Genomic DNA, 14,060 nt, shown 5'->3' on the forward strand with positions numbered 1-14,060 from the left:
AAAAAAATATACAAAATTCCTTTCCTTTAATGATGACTGATGTGTGAGATTATACAAATGATGTGCACGATTATACAAACGTTGTGCGCGAATTATATACCAAAATATACAAACACTATACACGAATTGTATAGCAAAATATACAAACACTATACAAAAACTGTGAATTGTATAGCAAATTATACAAATACTATACCCACAAATTATAGCAAATCTCAGCAAAATATACCCATGAATGATAATAAAATAAAACTATATCAATATACAATAATAAACTAATAATGTTTGTCAACTCGTGTAATTTTTCCAAAAATATTACCAATATGTATAGGAAGACAGAGTTGTATGCTTTTGAAGTTTATATTTTTCTTGCCTAAGAAAAGTTCAATGAGATAGCTCAAATTCGTAACACTATAATGTAAAAATTATGACTTATTTAAGAACTTTTTTTGTTAGAGTCATGAAAGACCAGCTATTTCGGATAATTGTAATATTTTAGGTTAATTTCCCTCAACAAAAAAGAATTAGTAGCCTATCTGCCCTTCCAATTCTCTGTAATAACGTATATCATTATCTATTAATATATATATTTTTTAAAAGTATGGGAACTAAGCTAAATGGCTGAATCGCTCCTTAGTTTGATGATTTCCAATTAATAACTACTACTAGTACTTCTGAAAGCTAAAAAATTTTATTTCTATTTTCTACTGAACGCTAAGAATTGACTAAAGGGAATTATGAGATGAGTCATGAGACAAGAAGAAATATGTTCCCCATGTAGACCATATGATGCAAGTTGACAACACTTGACATTACACATGGGATAATTAAGAATATTATATCACTCTGTTTTGGTGTTTGTAAGTGGTGCTTTGACATTTCACATGCATAACAGCTTCGCAATGTTATGCATGAAGTGGTGGATGTACAGTATGATGCATGTACGTGTTCATAAGAACTTAGTAGTTTTTCTCCGGAGAATGTATATGTATGAAGAAATTTAATGAATATTTGTAAATATTCGACCGTAAACTCATTTTTATTGTTATTGTATACTTTTTTGTACCAATTATGTGGCAAATTCGAATTTCGAGAGTCAACAATTTAAATTGACCATGAATTTCGACATGGAATTTTTAAGTTTTTTGAATTAAAATTTGTATATTTTAAAACTAAGTAAAAAAAATATTATAAGTCACAATGATTGAGTTCAAAATATTTAAAAGATATATATAAAAAATTACGGTAAAAAATAGACTTATTTGAATCTCGAAATTCGAAAGGTGCCATATAAATTGGAACTTAGGGAGTGTTAACTTAAGATCGTTGCATGAACCAATAAACTTCAAATCTTAGATCCGCCTCTGGCGTTAGTTTCAAAAGCCATATTACAACACAAATATATGCATATATTTTACTTATTATGCTGTCATATAAGTAATAGGCTCACATAAATTGAAATAGAGTCTTGTTACAACGAAGACCAAAAGCCAGTTTTACATGTAGAATTCACAGGGTCTAGTTGTTGGCAACATATATATATATATATGACCTTCATCAAACGAATATATGGTAATCACTTGAGAAATTAACAATTACTACTACTTGCACAAACATTATAAGGATAAGCATTGCCTCTCATTTCCGAGCAATTAAAATCGAGTACACTGCATGCAACAGAATAGCTTAGGCAGTGGTTTCTGCAAATGCAATGAAGGAAAAAATAAATATTAGCACAGACTTATACATGTCATGTGAAAAGTTAGAATTAAAAAATTATCAAAAAAGAAAAAATAAAAATTGAAAAAGAGAGAGCGTATATAATGTAATGAGCACCTAAAATTTCCCGAAGCGAAATAGATTTGGAGGTGGTGATAGGGGAAAGCTCGAGCATAGTACTGGCCGCTGCTGCTATGATCGCCCGACTGTTCTTTTGATTCTTGCTTTCCATGTCTGGATGAACCTTCTTTTTCAATGCCCTTGTCATCAACTACGTACGTACACAAACAATGAAGTTATTTTTTTTATATATAATTATTAATAAATTAAATTAATTGAAATTAATGCAGAGTTAAAATTGAGTAACAGCAAGCATGTCAATTAAGTTACTATTCATTAAGTTGTTGGCTCACTTTTTGTATGCGACGAGAATCCTCCCGGACTCTAGGAATAATCTTCTTAGCAAAGGAAAGCCCATTTTTCACTTGGGGTAATTTCGACGATTTCTTATTATTAATATTAGAAACGTCATCGTACAAATCCGGAAGCTGGACTTTCTCCTTATCATCAGAAAGATGAGTTGAGAACAAATCTGCCAGTGTGATCCTTTCCTTCTTAATGCCCTTGTTTGAGTACTCATCATTATCAGCAAGAGGGCAGTAACTCGGGATCACATTTGGCATAGTTGGTGCCTTCTCACGTCCATTATTTGCATACATCATGGGGTTCTGTTCTTCATCATCATTAACTGCAATTATTTCACATTCTTCATGATCTTCAACGTCGTCTAGGCCAGTTTCTAATTCATCTTTAATTAGCGGGTCGAATCCAAATGTGCCGATTGTAAGGATTCCTCCTTTCCAGCCATCCAACATAGAGTACTCATCTTGAAGAACAAGTTGTTTGTGATCCCCAATATTTTCATCATTACTAATCATCACCTCATCTTTCTTCGCATTCACACCAAACAATCCATCTGACAAATAGTTATATAAAATCTTCAACAAACATATGAATTTCTTTAAATTAAAAAAATAAATATATATACTCCTAATTAGCCAGAAAGTTAATATAAGGAAGGGTCGGATAGCTTCACCTTTCTGATTACGTTTACGGTGAAACCAACTGAAGATCTACGCCCCGCCTCAAACCAAAAAAAAAAGAAGAAGAGATTAGAGCTTGTCACAACTATTTGGAAGAAAATACACTTTTTTAATTAAAAGGAGCGCGCGGGAGAAATTAATAAGGAAAAAAAAAACACAGATGAGGATGAGCTACAAATGATTAAATTAAATTGTACCTTCATTTGTTGTTTGGGATTTGGGAAGTTGGCTATGGGAAATTGATTGAAGTTGAAATATGTGACACGTTAAGCAGCAGTGGAGTGGACTATTAATGGGAAGATAAATAAGTAAGTGCCGCCGTGGATGGTGGGGGAGGGGGACCAATTAGGTACAAGGTTCAATTACTTGACAAGTATATAAGGCTAAATAGATCAGAGGGCCCTCTGTTTGTAAGATCATATTGCATGTCATATTATTGCATGTTTCTCTAGAAAAAACTACGCACGTTCCATCTCTATGCCTTCTTCGACGCATGCATCCCAAAAGTATCAGACGTTTATGGTGAAATGGATAAGATTAAGCCTTTCAAATTTGTGTCATAGAAATGATTTTGATTGTGACTCTATTCAACATCCTCTAATTTTGGAGTTGATATATGTGACTCATGACTTTTGAGTCAAAAGATTAGGTGCAACAAATTCTTCTTGATCATATAATTTTAAAAGTATAACAAGTTCATAATAAGAAACTAAAGGCTGAACATGTCAAATATAAATCTTAATTCTGAATATGTTTTTGTGCATCTATTCATCTTAAATTTCCAATAAATAAACGTCAATAAGAAAAGAATCTTGTGAACCTAACTTAATTAATAAAAAAAAGGTGTACTAGATTGGTATGTGTCAATTGTAATTGCTCGAAAGAGAGCTCATAATTATTAATGTAGTCAACTTTAAATCTTCAAAAGTAAAAGCAATTGGCAAATAAGAGAGAACATCTCACTAATTGATTCAATTGTCATGTCAATTTGGCTTCTATTGTAAGTTATTTTCATATGATAAACCTGATCATTATGAGTTAGGCAGTCGGCAGAAGTACTAATTCAAGAATGCTATGAGAATCTTATTTAGTAGTGCATGCATTTGGTCAAGTCCTTGTTTCATGAAAAAAAGCAATGATGCAAATAATTGTTGCACTTTACCGTAATATTTGGAAAGAAATAATTCACACACACTATACAGCTACCAATTATTATGACTAAAACTCAATTTTTTCTTCAATTATTTTCGTTGAACTAACTAATCGCCAAGCTGCTACCTTTTGCATTATTGCAATATATACAAATCGACTTCGATTTTAGAATCTTTACTTTGATACCTTTTTCTTTTTCCTTATGTTGGAATATTAGGCAGGCCTGGATAATATCATAGGATACAAAAAGATGGAAGATGAACATTAAGTTCACCTCCTATCGTTAGAAAAGCTCCACTCTAACACAATATTATTACAAAAGGGACTTAATATTGATATCATGACTTACGCCTATCAAGTACTTTCACATAGACAGACTAGAATCTAACCAATATACACATTGATACCATAAAAGTCACCTAAATAATACAAATGATTATTCACCTAGGATATATATATATACACACACTATGAATCTAAATATTTAAGTTTAAATTTTCACTCTTTTATCAAACAATTGTTATACACGTAACGGATTTAAGTAATATTCAATCGCTATGATAGGGCAGACTTGATTTCTTATATTAGGGGTGGGCGTGGTATGGTAGATATTGAATACCATATCGAAATTGAAATTTTTAATACCGTGATTCGGGTTTTATGATTGGGATGGTATTTGGTATGCATTTTTAACAAGTTTGGTATTCGATATGGTATTTGATATTTATAAAAAAAATATCAAAATACCGAATATCATTCCGAAGTATATAATTATATAAAATTTATATATATGTAACTATATAATACTAATAAATATATAAAAATAACTAATTATTTAGATGTTGAAATTTTGATCACTCTATTTTTATTTAAATGTTCTTGTTGGGTGATTGTTTAACGAAGAGAATTGTTTGTACTTTATTTTGAATATTTTTTTACATGTATAAGGTATTACTATGATATAATTGAGACGTTTCTTGAAAAGCCAAAATCATAATTGTTTATTATACGAATATATGTAAGTTGAAGGCTTGAAGTTGACCAAACTATGGTAACCAATTTACTGTACCGTAAAATGCCTAACCATACCGAATTAATTTGGTATGGTAATGGTATAGTATTTTTTAAAAACCGTAATACCGAACCGAAATTTTCAATACCGTATCATGCCGACCCTATCTTATATGGTCACTCAACTATTTATTACTATTTCATAAAGTCCCTTTTTTTTGAAAAAAAAAGATTGAAATCAAGAAGAAATGCGATTTTTTCGAAATAATAATATTAGTTGAGTGACCATTTGAGAAATTAACCAGAACAGAAATCTAGAGGGACATAACGGGAAATGGATTATGATAATTAAGCATACACAGTAGTACACAGCACTGCGCGTACCATGGATATTTATCAAGATTTGTGGAGAGGCTGTAATTTTAACGGGTTGTGTCATGTCTTATTGCAGTCAATGACCACCTTCTTCTCATCTGCCAGTCTGTTATGGGTAAGAGTTTTGCTTTGGATTCTCTGAATACAAAAATTATGGTCTTTCATTCAACATACATTTGCATTTGGTCCTCTAGACGTGGGTCGTCTCTATTTATTTATTTTTTTGAATTCGATCATGAATAACGCTTTTTGCATCCGACAAAATCTTCGCATTCTTCTGATCATATTTGATTGCATGTTCAAGTGTCATTCTTATAGCAAGTGCTTCAGTAGTTATGGCTTTTTCACAAATTGAATTGAGAATCCATGGGCATAACGAAGTAGTTTCTCAAGAGTAATATCTAAAGTTGCAATATCAATACTTGGCCGTTCAGCATCCTCTTGTATATATGCATTAACAATAACACCATACTCAGTGTAATTTCACAAAGTGAGGTTTGAGGAGGTTAGTCTGTTCGCAAATCTTACCCTTACTTCAGTGGTAGAGAGGTGGTTTCTCATAGACCCTCGACTTAAAGAAAAATAGTCCATAGCTATCCCTAAAAGAAGTAAACGGAAGTAGAAGAAACAACAAATAATAATAAAAACATTCGATAGCAACAGAACAAAAACTATAACTAACATAATATGATAATCGTGATATAAGAAATAATATATAGTAACAAAAATGGAACGTCAAGAAAGAAGAAGTGCACTACTATCTTGTCGGGTTGTTAGTGGAGCCGTAAAGCATTGATCCCATATTGAGGATAAGTAAATGATCAAAAATATCTTTATACCCATAATAATCAAATAGTGACTTAGAGGCAATAATATCTTTATTCTTGTAGGACTTCGGGAGATTTCCAAAGGAGTTTATATTAACTCATGTCTTTGTCGATTGAACCATCCAAGAGAAAAGATGCAATTTCAGTAATTCCTTTTCATCTTAAATAGGTTATGACTTTTCTGCACAATAACACTTGTTCACACTATTCTCCTTTGTTGACTATGAATACTTGTCTGCTTACTCAGATTTTTACTTACGAAAATTCTCAATTACTATACTTCTTTCTGCAATATTTAATGCACTTGCAAAGTAAGTTCTAAGTGTGATGTGGTTGTTCTTTGTGTTCGTTGTACCTTGGAGTTTGAAGTACCACTACATCAATGTGGTTTATTTCTTTTATTCTTGGAGAAAATAATCGTATACTTGGAATACTAAGAAGGAACTAAGTTTCTTAAGAACACAATGTGAATTGAGTAGGCTTGAATATAATTTTGTTTCTTCTCCCTTATTTCTGGTTTTTACATTATTTAAAATTTTCAGTATTTTATTTACGAGAATATAGGAAAGATAGCATCAAATTAGAGGTAACTTCTTCACGAGCAGTTAGTGTTGCCAGTCCAAAAGGCTTAGCACCATGTCACTTGGATATATATATATTTCAATTAAGAGCTACGCGTAGGCTAGAGAAACAACGAGAGTTTGTAATTGCCTATACACAAATATTTGAAAAGCAGGACAAGTTGAAAGGAAATTCATAAATTAATTATGCCGATAACATAGTACATCAAAGGTGGACTGCAACTCATACATGGAGAATCCAGAATCCACGCCCTCTTCACTTTAATTTTGTTTATTATCAATTGGAAAAAATTTCTCAAACATCATATTATTATTACCTGAACTTCATACGCTTGCATGTCACCAAGAAAACAGGGAAAAGCCTTCATCTTTGTATCTATAATAATTAGCAAAGCAAAGAGATTTTAATCCGTTGAGAAGAAAATATGGAAACCAGGATCATGGTGAGTGAGACTTGAATCGTCTAAAATCGAATTGTTCACTCCTTGTATATTACTGTTAATGAACAGAGTAGATTCTTCCATCTCCATTGTATTCATGTCATTTTGATCTTCCTTATTCTTCTTTTTAGACCCCATTTCTCCTTCAGCAGTATTAGCTTCTTCTTTCTTGCCAACAATTTGGGACTTACCTCCAAACACATTAGTAGTAGTAGTAGTAGTATAAGATTTCTTGGTGGAATTTGGTTTCAATACCATTATCGCCCCTTTATTTTCGCCAATCAGCGTTACCAACCTCCTTGGTAATTTTTCAAATTTAGTACTAACTTTCTTGTTATCCATAGCAGACTTCTCATTCATCTTAGAGTGCTTTGGTGGCAATTCGTTTAAAGGCTTGGCAATTCTTGAAGTAGTAGGAGCTGTGACAGTGGTGGTGGCAGGTGAAGGAGCTGGAGGTGCAGTTTTAGGTGGTGATGCTGCTGGTTTTGGGAATGGAGAATTAGTTGTCAATGAAGAGGAATAAGGGGCAGGGGTCTTGGTTTCAGGGCTCCTTAAGCTGAAGGAAGAGGAAATGATTGGCAGAAATGTGGGAGATGTAGGTGAAGAAGAAAGTATTGATTTGGCTGGAGAGCTAGGGGCAGTGGATGGTGTTGGGGACCTTGGTGCAGGCTGCGGAGTAGTAGTAATCCCAGGGAACAATGCTCGAGCTGGAGCAGTTGGTGGAGGAGGAGGAGGAGCTGTGACAGCAGGTCGTCGAATGGTTGGCCGAGGCTGAGGGGCAGGAGGCCTATATGGCTGTGGAGCAGGAGCTCGAAATGCTGTTGGCCGAGGGGTAGGTGGTGGAGTTGGTTGCATTTGGCGACCGAAAGGAGCCAACCGGAACCATGAAAATGGTCTTTGTTGGTTAGACATTGTAATACTACACACAACAATAGAAACCCCCCACCCACTGCACTAATTATATTAAATTCGAATTTAGGTAACTTCAATGACTTGGGTATTCAATTCTTTGATGCACACTTTAATTTATACAAGATTATGACTAAGGATTCTTGAGGAATTCACTGTGAGAAATAGGGACAAATAAAAAAAAGTTACCAAAACTAACAAATAAAAAGGTGAAAAGGAGAGTAAGAAAAGCATCAGGGTCATTTTCAAGGTTTGGTATCAAATCTTTGGTGTCTGCATTCATCAAGAATACATCACATCTTTTTTGTTAGTGGAATGAAGTTTTCACTTTGATTGGCTTCTCAAATACTCGGTGACAACTAATAAAATCTTACAGCAGAAACAACCTTGGTGGTGGGGTAACAGAATTTTTAACAGTTCTGAGTCTAGGACAAGCCGTTTTTTAAACAGACAGGGGCCGCTGCGTGAAATGCTCATATTCCCTGCAGAATCTGTCCTAGATATCGTGTGTATATGAAGTAAAATGTGTTAATTGAGGCTTCTACACTTGTACAGTACTGTTGATCATGCAGACTTAGATCAAAGCATCTACCATACATAGACAAAATATATATGGTCCTTTTAACTGGAGTCCTCTTGCCTTGTTTATCCTTGCCTCAAGATTCATTTTTGTTACAAGAACGACAGACATCAAAAGCAAAAAGAGGAAAAACAATGAACAATCATGAATAAGTTACTGTATTTTGGATTTCAATAAAGATTCTTGAATTTGAAGTTGAACAAAAAGGGGTACTAATATGGGGTGTTATTCACTTCAACAGTCTTTGTCTTGACTTTGCTTGCCGAAATATGATGCTGTCTCCCTTTTCAAGAGGCTTCAAGAGGGTTCTAAGCTAAAACAGCTTCTTTTCATTAGTCCTTTCCTCCTTTTTTTGAATCTTTCACTTGATTGATTTCCTAGTAATTCCATCCAAGTTGTACAACAGGAGGTTATTTTCAACCATCCATTCTTACATTTTGTGTATTAAAAACTTGATTATTGTCTTCCTCGTACAAAGTAAGTTGATGATAGAAGGATTCATATTCCATTTATCTCCAGGTGCCAAGGATAAAATTTTATTCAACAAAAATAGGAGTCTTTGTGCTACTTATCAATTGATTGTACAACGGGGATGATTATGAACATGGTATTTGTAGGAGTCTTAGTAATAACAATTGTAACAAAGAACTCTAATACCAGAACAGAACTAAATGGATACAAAAGATTAATATAGTAAACCCCAAATAATTGTGAATTGAGGCATAGTAGATTGATTGATGTACCCACATACTTACACAACTAGTTTTGGCATCCAAACTAATCATCCTTTATTTTTCTTTTTTCTTTGAATCTAGACAAATCCTTGAAAGAGCCATTACAGGTGGTGTAGAACAACTTTACCACACTAAGTAGGATTTCTTCTATTGTGAAAGCTTACAGACAAGAATGTAGACATCTCGACCTTCAAACTTCGAGCCAATTCAAGGCCAGTTGGTAAATTCGAATACTTTGAAGACAATGTCAATTCCAGTGGGGATTTGACAAACAAATAGGACAACGTTTAATGTGTTCAAAGCTATGTGCAGATTCCTAGCTGTTTCGTTCCCCTTTTGCATTGCTGGTACAAGGGCTGCTGCTGCGGCCCATAGAACTGTAATCCCTGTTCAATGAAAGTTAAAACAAATCAAGTCATGTAGCTTAACAATCATCATGAAATAAAAGGGTGTCTATCTAACAGAGAAACACAAATATTATTTTCATTTTAAGCATTGGCAGCAAGTTCGCCCCGACATTATGTTCTAGAACAATTTAAACCCTTGGAACTTGTAGGATCTATAGAAACGTGTACATGCTTTAAAGCCTTGTAAGAACTGCAGCTCAGAAATGCATAACCAGATCACCTCAAACAACGATGAGTTACTTAAACTCACTGATAACAGATGGACAATATTATATAGCTAAAAAAGTCATCTGTAAATTCAAGGAACTCTGTAAACAGTAACTATTTGGAGATTGAAGTCTTCTATAATATTATTTTAATTTGGCAAGAGTAACAACTCCTAATTTCCACTGATTGTAGATCTATTGATCTCACTTCGAATTAAAGAACACGTTTAGGCAGCAATTACAGAGTTCTCCTATTCAAAGATTGTTGATAACACTGTCTTGAGTCTTGACCATATTCCTGCTTTATTCAATCCTTTTCCAAGAAAAAATTATGACTATGATTAACAATAAAACAATTTTAAAAGCCCACATACGGTTGCCGTTGGAAATGAATAAGTCCTGCTCCTATTAACATAGAGACTAGAAGTGGAATGAAAGGTTGATCCCGGGATATTCGTTTCGTCTTAATTAAAAGATAATAACGTTTCAAGAACAAATCTAGTTTTGCTTCCATGTTGCTTTTGTATTGTTTTTTTTCATTTTACCCTTCTTTGTGTTTTATTCCGTGTATCTTTGACTCTAGCCTCTTATTTGACTAGCTACTTCGCCAACTTTTCAGTCGCTCATGAGTGTTGGCATGCAACCTCTACATCTTTTCCTATTTATAGTCAGGGGACTACTGCTCATAACTACTAAAAATAGAAAGAAAGAAAAAAAGGGCAAATTTTTATCTATGGACCCACCATGATTCTATTAAAGTTTAACCATATATGATTCTACTTAAGGTATTATCAAAACAATTTAGTTGTAGTAGGAAATATTTTGGTCATTTTAGTAGACTACCAACTGCATTAGTTTGAATTAAAAAAGCAACATAAAATGATACTAGATGGAGTAATGATTAATATGAATAAAGTTGTCTAAAAATCTTGAAATAGTACCATGTGTAGATTAATGAAGACAAACTATAGCCTAAAACCATATTTGCTGTGAATGGAGGTAATATGGACAAAATTTATCAACCATAGGAGGAAAATGCATGCAAGAGGCATGAGACTAGTAAGGCAGATATGGATAGTCCTCAAAACTATAAGTGAGCTTTCAGACAACTTCTACTCCACTGGGTAGGATTTAAGTCGAAAATCAATAGGGGTAACAATAAATAATATTACTATGCTATAGCAGAATACAAGTATAGGGTTCCACATATACGCAGAAGCTAAGATACTTATTTATAGAACTGTTGGCCCTAGTTGTTACTACTTTGAATAATTTTTTGTTGTATTTTAGGATTCCAAATTAAGAGGAAAATATAAAACATTGTACAACAAAGATATTTATACAAACTTTGTCCTATTCTGAAAAGGTATACTACCTTTTTTGTCACATAAATTAAAGATGATACAATCATTTTAGTACTCACAAATAAGGGAAAACACAAAATAGGATGAAACATATGACGCATTTATATTAATGTAAATACATGTATTGATAGGAGATGTGAACATTACCTGCCCCTGCAAATAAATGAGGCCCTGGAAATAACTTTCCTGTCCTAAGCCAGGTATTCAAACCTCCAAAAATTGCCTCAAACACCCCAAATCCAAGCAATATTGAACCTGCATTGAAGTGTCTATCCTTGTATGAACCTTTGATTAACTCCTTCCGCTCCTGCAAGCTCAAAAGCAGCAAAAGAATACATTCAGAACTTAAAAGTGGATAAAACATGACCACCAGTTTTAGTATCACATCTGCAAGTGATTTCATTAGAAGCTCAACCAAAGGGGATTACAACATTACATCTATTAATTCCATCAACACATTGTGAAATATCTCTTCATTTTCTGGGACGTGCAATATTTGTAATTGAAAGTTTATTCAAAATAGGTCATTAAGATTGCAAAAAGCCAGAACTACCAAAGAATTTCTACTAGTTAGTCATATTAGATTATAAGGAGGCATATCCACAAAAGGTGTTGTATACTTTGCAATAGCTTGGCGACAAAGGACCAATAATGCTTTCTTCATCAAAAACACACATAGTTCCCCACTAAAGTGGCGGACCCAGGATTTTTACTAAGCGAGTTTGAAAAACAAAAACCGCATTGCCTAGGATTTGAACTTGGAAGAAATTTGAACTACTTAAACCAGTAAGTCAAGCTCTATTCTTGTGTTTAAGGTATTCAAAATCTATATCTATCTATCTATCTATCTATATAGATAGATAAAAAGGGTAAAAAAAAATTGCCGGGGGGTTCGGGTGAACACCATGCCCCCCCTCTAGATCTGCCCCTGCCCCACAACCCCTGTAAATACAATGTTAAAGGTACAAAGAACAAAAGTAAACTGATACAAAAGAGAATGGACCTCGGTGAGTTGCTGAATTTTGGCTTCAACAGGGGATGGCTTAGGGGGTTCAACAGGGGTTCCCTCAGGGGTCACAGTTACAGGTTTAACTTCCTTCTTCAGCTCATTAATTTCATTTTGTATAGTCCTAACTCTCCGCCATTGCCACCCAAGATAACCAGCATATAAAGTGTAAACAAACAAACCACTCATCACAATGGGATGAATCAGAGCAAAACTCCTCCCTTCAAAAATCCCAAACTCTCCACCTGCTGCAAGTGCATCCTGTAATTCCATCAAATTCACAAAGACCAAGATTCAAAATCATTAATATGGCAAGTAAAATTTAAAAAAGATCAAAACTTTCTCAAAAAAAAACATGCCTTGGCATCAAGAAAGAAAGGAAATGCGAGTGCTGTAAGAGGAAGAGAAGCTGATCTGACAGTATCTTGAAGGAGGAGCTTTTGTGGGTTGTAAGAATCTTGATGACATTGTTGTGGCAGAAGAGTAACTGGAGAATGCTTGCTGGGAATTGAAATCTTGGCTTTGGGTTTTGAGGGCAAGATTGGAAGTTTGAGAAGGCTGAGTGTGGCGGCCATGGTTTCGTCGGTGCTTAGATTTTGTCTGATACGCTAACAAGGAGAAACTTCAAGAAAACAAAAGGGGACGATAATATGATTGACAGGAGGAGAATAAGATAAGGAAATTTTTTGTCCGCACCTTTCCAAAGAATTGATTTTGTACTACCTAAAATTTCTTTTTTGGCTTTATGATGATGTTTTCTTATAAGGGGTACTTACGTTTATACCTAAGAAAAAAAAATTAAAAATATTTTTTCTGAAGTGCTTTCGAAGTTCAAACACATCTCAAGAAGGTTAAAATTATTCTATATTCGAGAAAATTATACTCGTAATTTTGATAAACAAATCCTATTACATTTGAAGAGAAATACGTTACTAACAACTTTCGAATCATGAAGAACATTTAGGATACGAAATATCAAAGTATTGTTCAACGTCCTTGACGATCAAAATACATAACAAGGAGGTATGCATCATCTTACATTTGAGAAATCCACTATTAACAAACCTCAAATCAAAAAAAATAAGTAGGATAAATAGAATTGTACACATATAATAAAAAGAAAATTCTATTTTAACATATTTTATTTGTGATTGCAGTTTATTTTAATCCTGAAAATTTATTGCCAACAATCATACATTATTATATGATATCTTTCCTATGGTAAAAAAAATTACCTGCATTTGGAATTTATACTAGCTCAGGAAATATACCAAGTTATAGTAAATTATTTTTTTTACTATTTAACATTCTACGTTCGTTATATATCACAAAATTTCATATCAACCAAACATAGAAATCCGTACTATAATATTAATGGCCCGTGTTTTTTTTCTTAATTCAAGAATGAACTTCGAGTTACTTCTCACTAATATGCGTAAATGGTCGTGTCTTTAGTAGAAATTACTAGAAACTAAGAATTATATCAGCCAATTAGACATAAAAAAAATCATGTGACACTAATGTTTCTCTTTCTTTTAAGTATGAAACTTCACTTTTCTTCTCATTAACATGAGGCCTAAATGATCATGTCTTTAATACTAATTGAAATTCATAAAAGATAAAATTGTCATTAACTATCGTAATAT

General features: G+C 33.4%; 3 protein-coding genes across 3 annotated transcripts; all 3 read right to left on the reverse strand.

The window, feature by feature from the left end:
• Positions 1-1,686: 1,686 nt before the first annotated feature.
• Positions 1,687-2,870, reverse strand: LOC129884020 (protein TILLER ANGLE CONTROL 1-like). The gene is made up of 4 exons (XM_055958401.1): positions 2,816-2,870; positions 2,133-2,695; positions 1,837-1,990; positions 1,687-1,700 (listed from the first exon to the last, which is right to left on the reverse strand). Exons 2-4 carry the CDS (start codon positions 2,655-2,657, stop codon positions 1,687-1,689), a joined length of 693 nt encoding a protein of 230 aa, XP_055814376.1. The 5' UTR covers positions 2,658-2,695; positions 2,816-2,870.
• Positions 2,871-6,929: 4,059 nt separating this feature from the next.
• On the reverse strand, positions 6,930-8,223 carry LOC129884717 (extensin-like). The gene has a single exon (XM_055959003.1). The coding sequence runs from the start codon at positions 8,118-8,120 to the stop codon at positions 7,173-7,175; it is 948 nt and encodes a 315-aa protein (XP_055814978.1). The 5' UTR covers positions 8,121-8,223; the 3' UTR covers positions 6,930-7,172.
• A 1,103-nt stretch (positions 8,224-9,326) lies between these two features.
• On the reverse strand, positions 9,327-13,121 carry LOC129886422 (uncharacterized). Its single transcript, XM_055961095.1, has 4 exons — positions 12,774-13,121; positions 12,412-12,675; positions 11,556-11,715; positions 9,327-9,817 (listed from the first exon to the last, which is right to left on the reverse strand). The coding sequence occupies exons 1-4, from the start codon at positions 12,987-12,989 to the stop codon at positions 9,639-9,641; spliced, it is 819 nt and encodes a 272-aa protein (XP_055817070.1). The 5' UTR covers positions 12,990-13,121; the 3' UTR covers positions 9,327-9,638.
• Positions 13,122-14,060: the final 939 nt, after the last annotated feature.

The sequence above is a fragment of the Solanum dulcamara genome, chromosome 4, assembly GCF_947179165.1.
Source record: "Solanum dulcamara chromosome 4, daSolDulc1.2, whole genome shotgun sequence".
NCBI lineage: Eukaryota > Viridiplantae > Streptophyta > Magnoliopsida > Solanales > Solanaceae > Solanum > Solanum dulcamara.